This window comes from Vipera ursinii, assembly GCF_947247035.1.
Source record: "Vipera ursinii genome assembly, chromosome: 5".
Classification (NCBI taxonomy): domain Eukaryota; kingdom Metazoa; phylum Chordata; class Lepidosauria; order Squamata; family Viperidae; genus Vipera; species Vipera ursinii.
The window spans coordinates 91180698-91198760 of record NC_139518.1 but is presented as its reverse complement, the minus strand read 5'-3'; the positions used below and the strand labels follow the sequence as shown (position 1 = coordinate 91198760).

Below are 18063 nucleotides of genomic sequence, written 5' to 3'. Positions count from 1 at the left end.
CTCTCTGAATTCAAATTCTATTTGAATTGAATCTGTAGATGGGCAAAGGAAAGGAAGAAATTACAATCACAATTATTGAAAGTTTGAATGACGACTATTGTGAGAACAGTCCATTTAAAAAAAAGACATTCAAAAAGCTAGACAATATTTGATTTTAATATTGTACTTGCTGGTTGGAGGACATGTCCTCCTTTGCTGGACATTTGGTAACCCTACAGATGCCTTACCTGGAAAATAGCTGATCAGTGTTTTGCATGTTTTGATGGGCGAATTTGAATCTGTGTCCTTGAAAGCCATTTAACCTCCCCATAAAGCCATTTTAGACAATTCCTCTGTGTTAAATTCTTTAAAATAGCTATATTTTTGTAAATTTCTGTGTTTTATTCTTGCCCTGTACACCGCCCTGAGTCCTCCGGGAGAAGGGCGGTATAGAAATATTAATAAATTAAATTAAATTAAATAAACCTGGAAACTAGAATTGGGAATGCAGTGTATGCCTCCCAGCATACACAAAGGGACAGCACAGCAGGAGGCTGATGGTGCAGATCAGCAGAGGGGTTGGACAGCTCCGGGCGATAACTGCTCACTCAGGATAAGCCTAATGAGTTAAGCTGTTGACAGCCCCAGGCATGGTCAGCCTGGTGGGAAGCCAGGATCTACATCCATTGTCACCTGCACTGGCAGGAAGCCCAGGTTTGAACTGATTGGATGCCATCCACCTGGGCAGGTATAAATAGACGCCAGGCTTCCCTGTTTCCCCAGTTCGTTCTGTTCAGAATAAACTCATCTTTACCCCAGCTCTGTGTCCGTCTCTATGTGAAGCACGCGACTTTACAGGGAAATTAGCTTACTGTAGTCCTCTGGGCTTGCCTATGGTGTGCCTGATCTTACCTATGTATCAAGCACACGGACCTATATGTTTATCTGTTTCTTAAAGAGGTTAAAACAAAACGTATATGTGGGTAAAATGTTTAGTCTTGGATTCTATGTGCTTTGGCTGAGGCTAATTGTTATTAATATGACTGGCAGCAATGAATAAAGCCTCTGAAAAGGGGGATCTGGCACTCTACCTTGCATGGGCAAATACTCTTTTTCTCACAAAGGAATGTAAATTAAATTATTATTAAAAAATAATCAGTATTCCCTCTTCCAGCAAAACCTCTAGAACATAAACTCCATTACTAAAGAAACATGTCTTAAGTTCACACAAACGGAATATTCAGAACAGACAACTCCCTAATTCACAGGAATATAAAAAAGGGGAAGAGGTCCAGCTCAATCAGACTTGCAAGATTCTGTTATCATTGCTGATCTCAATAAAAATAATCTTTGCCTTCCTGAGGAGTTGATTTCCTGATGCCGGGTCTGCTGCCTAGCTGGTCTTGCCGCTGGGTTGCTGGGAGGACATCTGAGCTAAAGTTTCTCTGGCTCTTCGGTTTTTGATTACCTCTTCCAGCAGATAAAATGCATGGCTCATGGTTGGAATTGGGATCTCACCACAATCTCCTTCACACCCCTCAGCTCTGCAGGATCCTCGATGGCCCCTGGTAAATGTTACCCTCTGCAGAATGCTCCTCAGGGTCCTCCATACATCCTACACCCAGTGACCATCTGGGTTGAACCAGTTCCTCATCAAGTTCCAGCTCCTCCAGCCATTCTGCCTCATCTCAGGTGTGGCATGGCTGGGGGGGGGATTGCTCCCAGGGGCTCCAGAGTCTTCCCAGTCACTCCCAGGAGTTGACATCAAGTGCTCAGCCCTTCCCATGGTAGACTATGGTCTCTGGGTTGGCCAATAAAGCAGATCTTGCCTAATGTCAGATCTGCCTCCATTCAAATCCCAAGAAAGAAAAAAACCCAATTCCGTGGATTTAGAGAAGAGGTACTAAGAATGAGCTGATAGCAGGAAAAGCCAGTCAAGAACTGAGTAAAATCTGCATGAAAATTATACATTGAAAGTCACCCCAAATCCCTCCTTTTCTCATGGGAACACTTCACACCAGCTCACTTCCCCACCCCAAATGCCAACCCCCACCCCCACACCTGTTTCTATGACAGCTGAGGGCCAGCAAGCTGCAAACTGCAAGCTGGAAATCTGGCTGACACCTGATCTGTAGGACTGACAAACCCTCAATAAGACAACCGTATGGGCAAGAGTTGTCTTACTATTGTGTATGTCCACATGCCAGGGTACCTCTGACCTCTGTCCATATTTCTCTGTTGGCTGTCATCATCTCTCCTGTGAAGCTTTTCTGAAGGCAATGACCAGTAACATCTTTGCCTATTCAGCTTCTATTTGTGATTTTTTTTACCTGAGTACTTGTTAATGGTAACTTTTGCATGTTATGTTTTAAAATATTTTGATAGTTAAAATAGCTTATCACCAGCAACAGGTTTTAGGACATTGTGTTACTGGCAATACCTAGACTAGACATTATACAACATTCATTCATTCATTCATTCATTCATTCATTTTCTTGCTCAGATTGAGTTTCCCAAAGTCAAAGTGAGAAAGGAGTGCATTATAATGGCTGAGTCAGAGTGTGGTAAAAATGATCGTGAGAGTGGCCGTGATGCTATGATGGAAACTCCCCCCATTTTAAATGTGAGGCATAAAAATGGGCAGAACTTGCACCACAGCATCACAACCACTATCTTGATTTTATTTTTATCGTACCCTGTGGATATGCCTAACTGGGCCTCTGCCCAAGATTCTCTCATTCCCTGTTGAAAAGTTGAATAAGTGATGGCGGCACTTGTGGACTGCTGATCCCTACTTCACTTTCCTTTTTTTAGATTCGCAAGAGAAGTAAAGCGTGTCGTGGGGGCCTAAGGGAAAATGATGAACTTGTATCCATTAACGGAAAACCATGTGCTGGCCTTTCCCATGCCATCACCATGCAGATCATCGATTCTTCCAATAGCACCCTCAGCATTGTTGTTAAAAGGTAAGGGAAGCACTAGTGGGACTGAGTGAAAGACGGATTACTCAAACCATTTGGATAAATTGAGTATTTTTAACTGGAAGAGCACCATTAAATGTTTTTTGTAAAGTAATAATAGAACCAATTGTTCAGGTATTTGAATCCCACCACTGATTTTGTTGAAACATTCATACCAGAATGAGATCTATGAGACTCCGATGCATTCAAGCATTCAGGTCTAGGACATTTAGGCACTGACCTTTGGCCACACCCGCTTTGCCCCAGCCACCCACCTCAGCTGATTTACAGTCAATTTTCCTCCTCCGATCACCTTCCCTCGGCCATTCTCCACAGCCTATGGGCCCCTGGCTCTTTGTCCCTGCCCATTAGCCCTGATACCGTTTGTCCCAGGCCTTTGGCTACACAGGACAAATAGCACACAGACAATCAGGAGTACTGGGGGGATGACCAAGGGAGCTATGAGGGGGCAGCATGCAATACGATCGGTGGCAGGCTGGGGGAGAAAGAGAAAGAGGTGCGGTGGTGCACGGCTGCTGGGGTGAATGGTAATAATGTGAGGCTGGTGGCACTGTGGGGCGAAAGGAAATAGTGTGAGGCTGCAGGCATTGGGGGAAAGGCGATAGCATGTGTCTGCTGCTGTTGGGGGAAGGGAGATGGTGGAAGGCTGCAGGCATTGGGGGAGAAAGGTGACATTGGCAGGGGAAGGAAGATGGCTTGAGGCTGCAGGTATGGCGAGGACAAATGGTGATGGCACATGGCTGCTGGAGTCGGGTGAACGGTGACAGCATGAGGCTGGTGGCACTGCATGGGGGGAAGGGAGATGGCACGAGGCTGCTGGCATTGGCGGGGAAGATGACGGCACAAGGGTCCAGGCATTGGGGGAGAGGAAGGTGACAGCACAGGGCTGCTGGCATTTGGGGGGAAGGGTGATGGTGTGTGGGGGGGGCAGCCAAACTTCCCATTTCCATCAGGCTGGCAGGATCAAGTGGAGCTTCTCATTTTGACCCCCCCCCCCCGCTGTTGCCTCTGCACCTGAATTCCTGCCTGATGCTGAATGGGCAGTTCAGCTGACCCCCCACCTAGCATCATCACCCTTCCCCCCTGCAGCAGCACCAACCTCACACTGTCACCTTTCCCCCCAATACCAACAGCTGCGTGCCATCACCTTTCCCCAGTGGTGGGATTCAGCCAGTTCACACCACTTCGGCAGAACTAGTAGCTAATTTTTTGTTGCCCAGGCCCAGAATGGCCTTCTGGAAGTGGCATCCACACAGAGAACCGGTTGTTCACAAATTTGAATCCCACCACTGCCTTTCCCATGATTCCAGCAGCCACGCGCCATCACCTTTCCTCCCCATAGCACCAACACCCTCGTGCCATCTCCCTTCCCCCACACCAGCAGCTGCATGCTGTCACCTTCCCCCTGCCAATGCCAGCAGCCTTGTACTGTCTCCATTCCCCCCTACAGTGCCACCAGCCTTGCATCGTCACTGTTCATCCCCCACAACTCCAGCAGCCATGCACCACTATACCTCTTGCTCTCTCCCCCAGCCTGCCATGGATCGTAATGCATGCTGCCCCCTCACAACCCCCTTGGTCACCCCCCGTGCCATTGCTGCCCCCCCAATTGGCTGGGGGCTATTTGTCCTGTGCAGGCAAAGGCCCACGTCAAACAGTGTCAGGGCTAATAGGCAGGAACAAAGGGCAAGAGGTGGCCAGCTAGCAAGTTCGAGTAGAGGTGGTAGAGCGTGCCCATCCCCAGCAAGCCAAAGGCCACCCTGAATAGGGAAAACCAGATCCCCATCGGCGCCATGGCCCCCCAGTCCCAGCTAGGATTGCGTTCCTCCCCCCATCTCTGCTGGGCCTGGGTGGCCATGACGTTGATGGGAATCTGGCTTTCCCCGCTTGGGGTGGCCTTTTGCCTGCGGGCTCTGGGTGTGCTCTATCACCTCTACATGGGGCTTCCTAGCCAACTGCTTCACCTTCTTTGTGCTGGGCGGGCCTACATCTCTGGGTGGTGGCTTAATGGACCTGCGTGAGTGGCTGGAACCTGTGGTAGGTACCAAGGTGCGCAAGAGGAATGGGCTCCACCCACGGCCCAAGGGCAAGACCCTCAAGGGAGCTGAGGAGGTGACCAGTGGCAACCAGCTCTCCAACCAAAAAGAGATGGGATGGAGTAGGGTTAGGTCCTGCAGTCCGCATTACATGCTCCCCTGACTTTGTTGCTGCCGGTGCTGCTGCAGCACTGCTGCTGAAGGGCCAGCTTGGTATTCACAGCAGGCTACGCAGCCCCTGCTGCCGGATGTTGTCAGTCCCCGTGCGCTCACCGCCTCCTGTGTGCGTGCCTTGGGGGCAGCCGGGCTGGGCAAGGCAGGAGCCAGGGTGGCAAGGGCCAGTCCCTCGTCAACTCTCGGGCATCCCTGGGTGGCCAATGCCTCTTGTTTGCTCACTTGCTGCCCCGTGGCTTCCAAATGCCACGTGCTCACTACTCTGGTGAACTCTGCTGGGGCAACAGCACATGTGGCCACAGAGAAGGCTCTGAGTGCCACCTCTGGCACGCGTGCCATAGGTTCACCACCACTGATCTATATCTATCTATCTATCTATCTATCTATCTATCTATCTATCTATCTATCTATCTATCTATCTATCATCTTATTGATCTATCGATTTATCTATTCTTACAAATTAGTATGTCCCTGTCAGTGTTCTGTCTCCGCAAATTGTTAAAAATCTTTAAGATGAAGATATATTGCATAATCTAATAAATATCATGAACATTACTTTTAAAAATATTTGATAAAGTCCATGCTAAAAGCTCTTGTAGAAAGTTAGCAATCATAGGAAAAGGAGCCTTGCAGGTGGCCAAGTGACTAAGTAAGAAACAAATAGGGACAGAGAAGAGGTGTGGTGACATTCAAGCCAGCAGCTGCCAACGTAAAAATGGTACAGCAAGTGAGTATCAGAGGTTCCTAGCAGCAAAGCCAAGAAGAGCGATTCTATTTCAAACAAATTCTGCTCTAGCTACATTTTCTTTGTTGCCTCTTTCTCTCCCCCCCCCCATATCCATGGAAGATCCATGGCAACATTACAAAGGTCTGTAAATCATGGTATGGCATGTTGCAATATTAGCTATGCTGGAAAGAGGAACTTACTTCCACAATTGAGCCCAAAATTTCTATTGTTAAGTGAGACATTTGTTAAGTGAATTTTGCTCCATTTTATGACCTTTCTTGCCACCATTAAGTGAAACACTGCAGTTCATAAGTTAGTAACCCAGTTGTTAAGTGCATCTGGTTTCCCCATTGACTTTACTTGTCAGAAGGTCGCAAAAGAGGATCACATGACCCTGGGCCACTGCAATGGTCATAAATACGAACCAATTGCCAAGCATCTAAATTTTGATCACATGATCATGGGGATGCTGCAAAGGTCATAAGTCACATATTTCAGTGCCATTATAACTTTGAACAGTCACTAAATGAACTGTTGTAAGTTAAGGACTTCTGCCAACCTAGCAGTTCGAAAGCCCGTAAAAATGCAAGTAGAAAAATAGGGACCACTACTGTGGGAAGGTAACAGCGTTCCGTGCGCCTTTGGCGTCTAGTCATGCCGGCCACATGACCACGGAGACGTCCTCGGACAAGCGCTGGCGCTTTGGCTTTGGAACAGAGATGAGCACCAGCCCCTAGAGTCGGAAACGACTAGCACGCATGTGCGGGGGAACCTTTACCTTAAGGACTACTTGTGCAATATTGCATGGAAGCTATGAAAAGCAAGAGAGAAGCTTTCCTGAATATAAAATGATAGAATTTGGAGGCCATCTTGGCCCACAGGTTTTGAGTACAGCACCAGTTCAGGGTAGGAATCTAAATGAAATAATTCCAGACAGACGGCTACAGAATTCCCTCTTGAAGTAGAAAAGTTTATCCAAGCAAAGCGAAACCCATTGTCTTTCTGAGTAATTGAACTCTTATAAGCAGGAACATTTTCCTATCACTTGGAACTGCCTTTCTGCAATCCAAGCCTCACGAAACAATGGTTGGAAACTGACCAAAGAGAAGCAACCTGGAATTAAGGAGAAACTTCCTAACAGTGAGGACAAATAACCAGTGGAACAGCTTGCCTTTAGAAGTCGTGGGCATTCCATCACTGGAAATTTTCAAGAAGAGGCTGGACAATCACCTGTCTCAGATGGTATAAGTTCTCCTGCTTGAGCAGAGGGCTGGACTAGAAGTCTCCAAGGTCCCTTCCAGCTTCTATTCTATTCTATTCTATTCTATTCTATTCTATTCTATTCTATTCTATTCTATTCTATTCTATTCTATTCTATTCTATTCTATTCTATTCTATTCTATTCTATTCTATTCTATTCTCTAGAATGAGAGAGTTCTGCTTTGACCTTCTCCTGTCTGATGTCCATCTGGCTTCTTTGAAGAGTACTAACATATTTTCCCAACAAGACTCTTCCAGTTCAAGACATTCACAGGATTTGCATGACCCCATAATGTGTGAGGCTTTCAGTAGTCTCTGCGCATAGAGATGATTAATATTGGAATTTAATCAGACCCAGTACTGCTGCAAAAGGGGGGGAATGGGTCAGTTTGCTGCATTGCCTCTCCATCTGAGGTTCTCCACTGGTGAGAATTGCATCCACTTCATTGCATGGCATCCACTCCCTGGGTTCTTCCCTTTTTTCCTCAAGTGAAGGCACCAGGCCATCTTCTAACTGCTCTGAGGGAGGGGGTAAGGCACTGGCTAATTACTGTTTTATTGCCCCATTAACCATCTGGAGGGAATGCTGGCCCATTTGGGGAGGAGAAAGATGTGGACGCTTCACACTCATGAAAATTTCATTTCATCATTCCATCAATGAACTTCTAAGATAGGGGTGTCAAACTGCTGGCCTGCGGGCCAGATGCATCATAGCAAAACCGCACCCACCCCATTGCCAGCAATGCCAAAAAAGTCATGATACATTGCGACATGTGACATGATGTTGCGAGTTTGACACCTAAGAGAAAAAGTAGGGAAAGGCCCACCATTCACTGTGGCAACAGGGAACTTAATACCCTCTTGTGCAGGGCTTTTCAACTGGTGGTACGGGTACCACTTGTGATACATTGGCACATGGCAGGTGGTACGCAATCATCCTAGCAGGGGAGGGAAATGAGCTGAACCAGCAGCAGCACCGCACAAGCCTAAGCGAGCGACAGTTGGAACTGCAGGACTGTCAGGGCTCAGCAGAAGTGCCAGGATCAGTGCTGGGCTCCAACTGATTGGCGCTTCTTCTGATTGGCACTCCTTTAGGGATCAGCAGAAGCACCAGGATTAGCACCAGATTCCAGCTCTTTCTTTTGCAGGGAAGGGGATGGGAGGTGGGGTGAGGCTTCCACCTTCCTCAAATCTGGGGCAAAGTAAAGCAATGGGAACTGGAAGTTGCCAATTGCCTGGCCAACAGTGGCGGGCTCAGCTGCGCTGCGCTGGAAGCGCAAGGCAGAGGTGCCCTGAAAACAGACTGGAGGGAAAGCAGAGCAGTAGGGAAATCTGAAACCACCACCCCGAAACCCCACACACACTCCAGACAGGCTTTTCCCCTCCTTTCTGAATGCCCTGATGGTCCTCTGTGAGGGGCAAGGGGGGCAAGGAGAGGAGGGGGGCACCACCTGCTACAGGGGCTTCAACCTGTACTTCATTTTGGACAAGTAAGTGGCGGGGCGTCATGGCAGCTGTGTGGGATGAGGGTGGGCTGCATGGGGTGCTTTGTTTTGGGAAGGGGTTCAGGGGCCCTGGCAGTTTTTCAAAACTCCACAGCAGTTTTTTCCCTTTGCTTTGGGTGCCAATTTGGACAAAAAATCCCTGGCGGATGCTGCGTTCCTTTTTCTTCCAGAGGAGATTGAAAGAAAACATTTGGCTCCTTCTCTGGTTTCTCTTTTTGCAACTTTGCTTTTTTTGGGGGGGGGGGCGTTTAGCAAAGACCAGCTGTCAGCTGTGGCTTGTTTGGTTAGACCAGGGGTCAGCAACCTTAAACACTGAAAGAGCCATTTGGACCTGTTTCCCACAGAAAAGAAAACACTGGGAGCCACAAAACCCTTTTGACATCTAAAATGAAGATAACACTGCATATATTATTTTTTTACCTTTATGCTATGCAGTGCTTTTTTTGTAAAAGAAAAAGGTGCCAGAACTCACATGTCATACAACCCGCCTTGCCTACTCTACAAGGTTCCATCCAAAAAAAGGTGCCGGAACTCCGTTCTGAGCGTTCTATGACAAAAAAAAAGCCCTGATGCTATGTATAAAAAAACTATACTGTGCTGCATTTATGAAATCAATGAACTGCTACAAAGAAAACAAATTTTTATTTCTGCATGCAACAAAAGCATTTTGAACGCCAAAAAAATAGATGCTGGGTCGAAGGTTACTTTCAAATAAAATACTCAATGTCTATTTGAGTCCTCCTTGTATTTATGAAATAAAAAGCCGGTGCAAACTATAAAAACTACAAATAGAAAAATAGAAAAGAAAAAAATTGTGGGAGGGGAAAAAGAAAAGAATAGGAGAAAGAGGGGAAAAAATCTTTCTCCTTCATCCCAACAGGTAAAAACAATTTTAGTAGCTTATCTACCATCTTTAAATACAGCCTAATTATCCCCATATCTCATCTCTTAATTAAAAAAAATCAAAATATTTCATTAAACGTTCTTTACTAAAAGTCCAGTAAGGACAATCACATATATTCATATTCTCTCTCTGTCTCTCTCCCTCTCCCTCTCCTTCTCTCCCTCCCTTTCTCTCTCTCCCTCCCTCTCTCCCTCCCCCTCCCTCTCTCTCCCTCTTCCCTCTCTTTCTCCCTCTCTCCCTCCCTCCCTCTCCCTCCCCCTGTCTCTCCCTCCCTCTCTCTCTCTCCCCCTCCATCTCTCTCTCTCTCTCTCTGTGTGTCTCTGTGTCTGTGTCTATCTCTCTGTCTCTGTCTCTCTCTCTCTCTCCCCGATCTTCTGCTCACCTGGCCAGCCGGCCTCAAGCTGTTCTCCAACAAGCTGACACACCGCAGACATTCTTAATGGGCTGGCTTTACACCGGCGCTCCTCTACTGCCCTTAAATATGAGCTAGCAGTGTAATGCAACAGTCAAAAAAGCCAATGCAGTCCTAAATTGCGTTAACAGAGGGATTGAATCAAGATCATGGGAGGTACTAATACCACTCTATAAAGCCTTAGTAAGAGCACAAATAGAATACTGCATCCAGTTTTGGTCACCACACTATAAAAAAGATGTTGAACCTCTAGAAAGAGTGCAGAGAAGAGCAACAAAGATGATTAGGGGGCTGGAGGCTAAAACATATAAAGAATGATTGCAAGAACTGGGCATAGCAATAGCACTTAGACTTATATACCGCTTCACAGTGCTTTACAGTCCTCTCTAAGTGGTTTACAGAGCAGCATATTGCCCCCAACAATCTGGGTCCTCTAGAATAGCAGAGAAGGACCAGGGGTGACACAATAGCAGTGTTCCAATATTTGAGGAGCTGTCACGGAGAGGAGGGAGACAATCTGTTTTCCAAAACACCTGAATGCCAGACAAGGAACATTGGATGGAAACTGATCAAGGAGAGATTCAACCTAGATATAAGGAGAAATTTTTGGACAGTGAGAACAATCAACCAATGGAACAGCTTGCCTTCAGGAGTTGTGGGTGCTTCATCACTGGTCTCTGGCTTGAACAGGGGGTTGGACTAGACTCTGTTATTCTGAATTCTACTTAGGAATTCTTCCATATTTGTTTCTATATATATTCTATATTTCAGATCCATTGGATGACACTGAGAAAATTTTGTGGTGGTAAAAATTATTTTTGTCATCATTATCAACACAAAATATATTTAGAAATTGATCCCAAACTGAATTCAGTTGAATTTGGCAAAATTCTACTTCAATTGCTACTTAAGCCATCTTTCTGCTTGCCTCATTAGGTCTATAGAAAGGAATTGAATAGGCTTTTCTCAGAGGGAGAAAGCAATTGAATATAAGAAAGAAGCTTGGAACACCAGATGTACAGCTATCATGTTTTTATTGCACAAGAATTCCTGGTGAGGCATTGCATAATAAATTGTCAAAGTCGTAGAGATTCTTGTTTTAATAGGACATTTATGCCCTTGAAAGCAACATGAACAAGGAAATGGTAACATACCTTTCTATTCCTACATTCCCACACTGCTTATGGTTTTTATATTACATTAATGTTCATGAAGCAATCTACAAAATATAGAGGCTCTGCTAAGTGGCAAACCCATAGAGAAACAGTTGAATTTATATTTGACTATTAGTTGACTTTGTAGCCTTTTTCAGATTTACTTTGCAGATGAAAGTCCTCACCTGCTTTCTATGGATGGGCATCTTTTCTCAGGTCAAGGGACACATTTTTATAGTTGTATACAAGATATCACATTCAACTCGGGGAAACCCCAACCCCTCCCCCAATTTTCCCACTATCCCAACCCCACACCCTATCCCTTCATTTTCCTCCCCACCCTTATAAAAACCAATAAAATTTACATAAAAAAGATATCACATTCCAAGAAGTAGATGGGAGAGCATAAAGGTTGGTGGGAGAAATCAAAGTAAGTATATCTGTATTCATTTATTGTTAGATATCTTTAGTATATCTGACAGAATAGATAATAGTGTGTCGCACCCACACTGCTGCTTTGCCATGTTCTCCTCTCATGCTGAAGTCAGCAAGAAACAATTTTGTCTCATATCTTGTTAGCTCAACAGGATGCACCCAGAACATAGTTCAACTGTATTGCTGACCCAAATAACTTTAATACACAGCATTCTGAGATCACTGATTGGTAGTGCCTCATCTGAAATGCCAATTCAGTCCAACGTGAGAAAAACCTCCTCCATGTGGCACCTATGAATCTATGGATTAATGAGTTGATTCTTGGACCTCACAATTGGTAGGTGGAAGCAACAAGTTAGAGATATTGTAAGGACCTGCCTCAACTAGATCTCCTAAGAAAGCAGAACTCTTGAAACAGGAATCTTTTTAAAAGTGATGGCAAGAGAGCAAAGCAAGGTCTGAAGATTTGGTGTGCATAAGAGTACATCAAAAGACAATTCAAAATTTCTCCCCCCACTGTCCAACCATCTGGTTGAAATCCAGCCAATCCACAGGTGCCAGAGTGTTACGAGAGCCTGGAGATTTAGTGCCTTTCTCAAGGTCTGTCTCGGTTTTGTTTCCCAATGGTCCCAGACTCCATTGTCTGGAGATAAGACAGAGGTTTTCAGGTCACAGTCCTCTCACCCAGAGGGAGGGCACCTTGTACAGAGCAGAGCAAAGCAAATAACATTCCCCATACAAGCATCCTCCCCCAAGAACATGGCAAGTTCAAAAATACATAGGTAAAAGCAAGATAAGAGGATTGAAGGCAAATACATTTGAGGGGCTCTGACAGATATTAGTTGTCACCTTGTGGGAATAGTCTCACAGGCAACCAGCAGAATCATTTGGGACAACACGTTTGCAAACATGGAACATGTCATTTCAAATAATCTCCCCTTTGTCCATCCACATGTCCTGCATCGTGCATACAGACCTTTGGGAGGCAGGAAAACACCAACACCTTCTTTGGGCTGCAGGTAGAGAATGAGGTGCAATGGAGTAAGATGCTAGAATGTCCTCTGGAATGGTCTGTGAACCATCCTCAAGCTGGAGCAAGAAATACCTCTATGGGTTGGCCCTGTTTTAAAACACAAAACAAAACACTATACATTTAACTCAATCATTCAAGTTCTAATCATTCATCACTTATAGCTCTGGCTCAGTTTTAACTTATGGTGACATGGTCACCCAGCCCATCCAAATGGGCTGAACCAGGTCTCCCTGATTCTATAGTTAAGCCTTCCATTTCCACATGGATGCAGAACTTTACATTTATTCCTGCTGTACTCCATTCTTCTCATTTTAGTGCCTCAGACCTGTCTAGATATTTCTGAATCTTTTTGCTTTCATCTAAAGATATAGCCATAAAGGAACGCGGTGGCTCAGTGGGTTAGGACGTTGAGCTTGTCAATCAGAAGGTCGGCAGTTTGGCGGGTCGAATCCCGAGTGCCACGTAACAGAGTGAGCGCCTGTTACTCGTCCCAGCTTCTGCGAACCTAGCAGTTCGAAAGCACGTAAAAATGCAAGTAGAAAAATAGGGACCACTACGGTGGGAAGGTAACAGCGTTCCGTGCGCCTTTGGCGTCTAGTCATGCCGGCCACATGACCACGGAGACGTCCTCGGACAAGCGCTGGCTCATTGGCTTTGAAACGGAGATGAGCACCGGCCCCTAGAGTTGGAAACTACTAGCACGCATGTGCGGGGGAACCTTTACCTTTACCTTTTTAAAGATATAGCCACCCCTTTATGTATCTTGCAAATCTTTAAAATATCTCACCTAATAAATCAACTAAAACACTTTGAAGATACAACATACAGGAAAGAAGCAACCTGGAATTAAGAAGAAATTTACTAGCAGTGAGAACAATTAACCAGTGGAACAGCTTGTCTTCAGAAGTTGTGGGTGCTCCATCACTGGAGCTTTTTAAGAAGAGAACTGGACAGCCACTTGTCTGAAATGGTACAGGGTCTACTGCTTGAGTAGGGCATTGGACTAGAAGACTTCCAAGGTCCCTTCCAGCTCTATTCTTATTCTGATTCAGTGAAAATTACAGGAAGACATTGGAATGTTTTAGATACAGCAAACCCATCTGAGTGGTTTTTATTGTTTATCCCTTCCACCTGGTTAGCATGCTAACCATATGTATCTTTGAGAGATAGTGTATATACACACTTTGGTTTGCTGTGCCACAGATCCCTGACTGTTCCTTCACCCATCACTACTCAGGGTCAGTTCATCCTGTTGTGAATGTTTTATTACAAGGTCACTTTGAGCAGTTCACATATGTGGTGTGTGTGCATGCGTGCCTGCATCTCACAGGTCAGGTAGTGAATACAACTCTTACGTGTATGGGAGGGTACCTTTTACTAGCACATTGCTTTCCCTCATCCAAGTAATTAATCAAGATGGACAGCAGAGGGCCCAGGGATTCATAGAAAAGGACCTCAAAATGAGGGCAGCTGGAGAACACAATCTAACCAACTCTGGAAAGTATCAAAGGTGGAATGTCAAAAGAGGGAATCCTTACACTTTCATCCCAGTGGCCAGTAGGATGAAAAGATACAAAAAAAGTAATGGATCAGAAGTGGATCTTGTAACCTACATACATAACTGACTAAAATTCTCTTCCTTTTCTGGTCTCTCCAGGGCAACAATCAGAGATCTGTCTGAGGCAAGATTACTGCGCTCCCTTTCTCCTAAGCAAGCTGCCTCACTCGTTTCTCCACTAAACCGAGCCTCCCAGGAACACATTTCTGAAACAGGAGGGCCCCAAAATGCCCCAGAAGCTGAGCAACCCCAGCATCAGCGCTTGGAGAACATGACCTCCCCCCCAGACAGTGAAGCATACTACGCTGAGACAGACAGTGATGCCGACAACATCACCCAAGAAAAGCATCGGAGAGCTCGCAAGAAGACTCCCCGTTCCCCACCAGGGGGATCAAATAACAAAGTGGGTGAGCCACAGGATGAAGTCTCTGAGCAGAGTGGCTATGACAGCACACCTGAAGTGGTGGCACCAGGTGGAGAAGGAGAAGGCCTTGGTGGAGTGGCTAAGAGGGAGATTGTATTTCACACAGAAAACCTCACTGATGCACCTGTCTCAGAGAGTGAAGTTTTACTTCATCCATTCTTATCTGAAGAGACAGAGGCAGCCCCTGAAGCCATGCTCCTTCCTCATGCAACCAGGACAATTCGAGCAGAGCGGCACTTGATCCCCATGATAGGTCCTGTGGAGCACCCAGTCGATGAAGATCTGACTACCAGCTATGCAGAGAAAGCAAAGCAAGCTAGTAGGTCTTCTGCAGTGCTGTTTTTCCCCTATTAATACTTTTTTAAAAAATTTCATTTTAGCTTGTATAGTTTCCATTTCCTGAACCATGGGTTCCTGGACCTATGGTTCAGGAAATGGAAACTCTACACTAGCTAAAATGAAATGTCTACCTATGGTTCAGCATAGAGCTTTCATTGCACTTTTGTGGCCACCTTGACTTTTTTAGCATAGTCTAGACCAGGGGTAGGCAACCTTGGCTCTTTTATGACTCATGGACTTCAGCTCCCAGGAACTCGTGGACTTCAACTCCCAGGCTCAGGAATTCTGGGAGTTGAAGTCCACGAGTCATAAAAGAGCCAAGGTTGCCTACCCCTGGTCTAGACTCTAGAACATAGAATAATAGGATTATAAGGTACCTTGGAAATCTTCTAGTTCAACTCCCTGTTCAAGCAGGAGCCCTATACCATTCCAAACAAACAAACGGCTGTTCAGTCTCCCTTGACCCAAATACAGCATTTTAATTAGATCATGAACATCTAATTATAATGTTGTGCTTTCTCTTCATGTGCAAGTCATGAACTTCCTTGTTAGCCTGCTGTTTAATTTGTGTACTATTCCAATCATAAAAAAGAGATGGAAGACAGAGAATAAAATTAAGGAGGTTTAGGGAAATGCAGTTATTTTAAAATAATTCTAACGATATTTCAAAAATGTGAATTTGTTGGAAGCAATGTTTCAAGGAGCAGTGATAAATGTATCAGTGTATCAGAACAAAGGCTGGATTCAGATGACTAGGATTATATTCTTTTTGCTTAATTGCACTAAATAGAACAAAATAGAGCTGGAAGGGACCTTGGAGGTTGCTTCTCTCTCTGGTCAGTTTCCAACCATTGTTTCTTGTCCTGCCCTCTAATGCTTTAGAGAATAGTTTGATGCCATCTTCTTTGTGGCAGCCCCTCAGATACCGGAATACTGCTATCATATCGCCCGTTTCTTCTTTTCTTTAAACTAGCCAAACCCAAGTCCTGCAGCCATTCTTCATATGTTTTATAGTCTCCAGGCCTTTGATAATTTTAGTTGCTCTTCTCTGAACTTTTTCCAAAGTCTCAACAACTTTTTTGTGATATGGTGACCAAAATTGGTTGCAGTATTCCAGGTGTGGCCTTACTAGGGTTTTATAAAGTGGGCTGCCTAGAAAAGTAAGTGCCCTCCTAACCATGCCCCAAAACTCCGAGTTTGTTGGTGATGTCTATTTTCCTCTATGAGTTGATGGCGACCTAACCCTAACCCTAAGTGGAATTTTCCTCCAATGGGATTTTCCCATGTATTTTATTAGGAAACACAGATAGGGCAACCTAGAAAAGTAAGTGCCCTCCTAAGCATACCCAAATACTCTGAGTTTGTTGGCGATGTCCATTTTGCTCTATGACTTCATGGTGACCTAACCCTAACCCTAAGTGGAATTTTCCTCAAAATGGGATTTTCCCATGTATTTTACCAGGAAACATAGATAGAGCAGCCTAGAAAAGTAAGTGCCCTCCTAACCATACCCAAGCACTCCGAGTTTGTTGGCTATGTCCATTTTGCTCTATGAGTTGATGGCGACCTAACCCTAACCCTAAGTGGAATTTTCCTCCAATGGGATTTTCCCATGTATTTTACCAGGAAACATAGATATGGCAGGCTAGAAAAGTAAGTGCCCTCCTAAGCATACCCAAGTATTCCGAGTTGGTTGGCGATATCCATCTTGCTCTCTGAGGTCATGGTGACCTAACCCTAACGCTAAGTCCATGGTGGTGAACCTATGGGACGCGTGCCACAGGTGGCATGCAGAGCCCTCTCTGTGGACACGCGCGCCATCGCCCCAGTCCTAAGCCTTCAGCTGGGTTTTATAAAACCTTTTCGCTTTAGGCTTCCACCGCCATGTGCAAAAAAAAAGGTTCAAGCAATCAATCAATTTCAACTTCTCACGGGGAAAAAAAAAGATCTTGCAATGTTGGAATAATTGATTGATTTTTTTACCACCATAGCCACACCCACCCAATGGTCCATGCCCACTTGGCACCCGACGATACATAGGTGGGTTTTGGGTCACAGTTTGGGCACTCGGTCTCTAAAAGGTTTGCCATCATTGACCTAGGAGCATGATTGAGAGTTTTCTAACTATTTGTTACCACCTGTTCTGCAAGCATACACATTCCCATTCACACACACATATCAGATCTAGCAAAAAGGAAGAAAAGTGAAAACAAGGGCAAAAACAGAGAATGCCCTTGTCTTTTACTTGCTAGGTCAATTTAAAGGAGATAAGAGATTCCAAAGACCACTTTATACAGAAATCTTCCCACACCTTATTTCCATCCTACATTCTGTGGGTCATGATACCTCTGCTGATCCTTGCAAAAAGTATTTGTTCACACTTTGTTCTTTTCTTAAAGTCTTGTTTATCACTCCTGGCCTTGTGATCATGATAAATACTTTCTTTAGTTTGTTCCTATTTAACAGCTGTAAGCAGGGTGAGTTAATGGTTTAGTCTGTACAGCTTTCCTATCTTGCTAGCTTTCCCCCCACTTTTCTGGTTAGTTAGTAATACATATGGAGAATAGAGGAGAAAATTGTTGAAGGGCGGATACATAAAAAGAATGAATATCACTTGCCAATCTTCACAGAGACACACAAACACACACCACTACTACCACCACTGCCTGGATTCATTTCCTTAGGAGAAGTCAATTGAGATTTATGGAATTTTTCTATAAAAGATTTATTTATGTAAATAATCAATAGCTTATTTCTTTAGAGGAATATTTGCAAGGAAAACAAGAAGCTGCTTTGGAAAAAAAACAGTGGTTGAGAATAGGAATGGAGGTGAAGTTAGAAGTTATACCGTCCCTAGACTATATAGTTTGTTAACTGCAAGTAAGGAAGATTTAAAGAGCAAATAAGGAAGTTAAAATGAAAATTTAAAAATCCAGGCTAATGTTAAATATTAAGAAGACTGAAGGAAGTGAACTCACAGCTGATTGCAAAGAAATGAAGGTAGTAGAAAGTTTTGAGTTTTTGGACAGTGAAGTAGATAAAAACAGACAGTATGCTGTAAAACTAGAGAGGATATGAACTCTAGAAGAAAGACAGTGACAGAGAAAATAATCAGCTACAATCAATGTTAAAGTGTTAAAGC

The 18063-nt window shown here is 44.7% G+C and overlaps 1 protein-coding gene across 1 annotated transcript in view; it reads left to right on the top strand.

The window, feature by feature from the left end:
* Positions 1-18063, top strand: part of SYNPO2L (synaptopodin 2 like) — a 61147-nt gene that overhangs the window by 20464 nt on the left and 22620 nt on the right. The window contains exons 2-3 of the mRNA XM_083364180.1: positions 2794-2945; positions 14258-14901. Coding sequence (XP_083220306.1) covers positions 2794-2945; positions 14258-14901 — 796 coding nt within the window. The remainder of the gene's footprint in view (positions 1-2793; positions 2946-14257; positions 14902-18063) is intronic.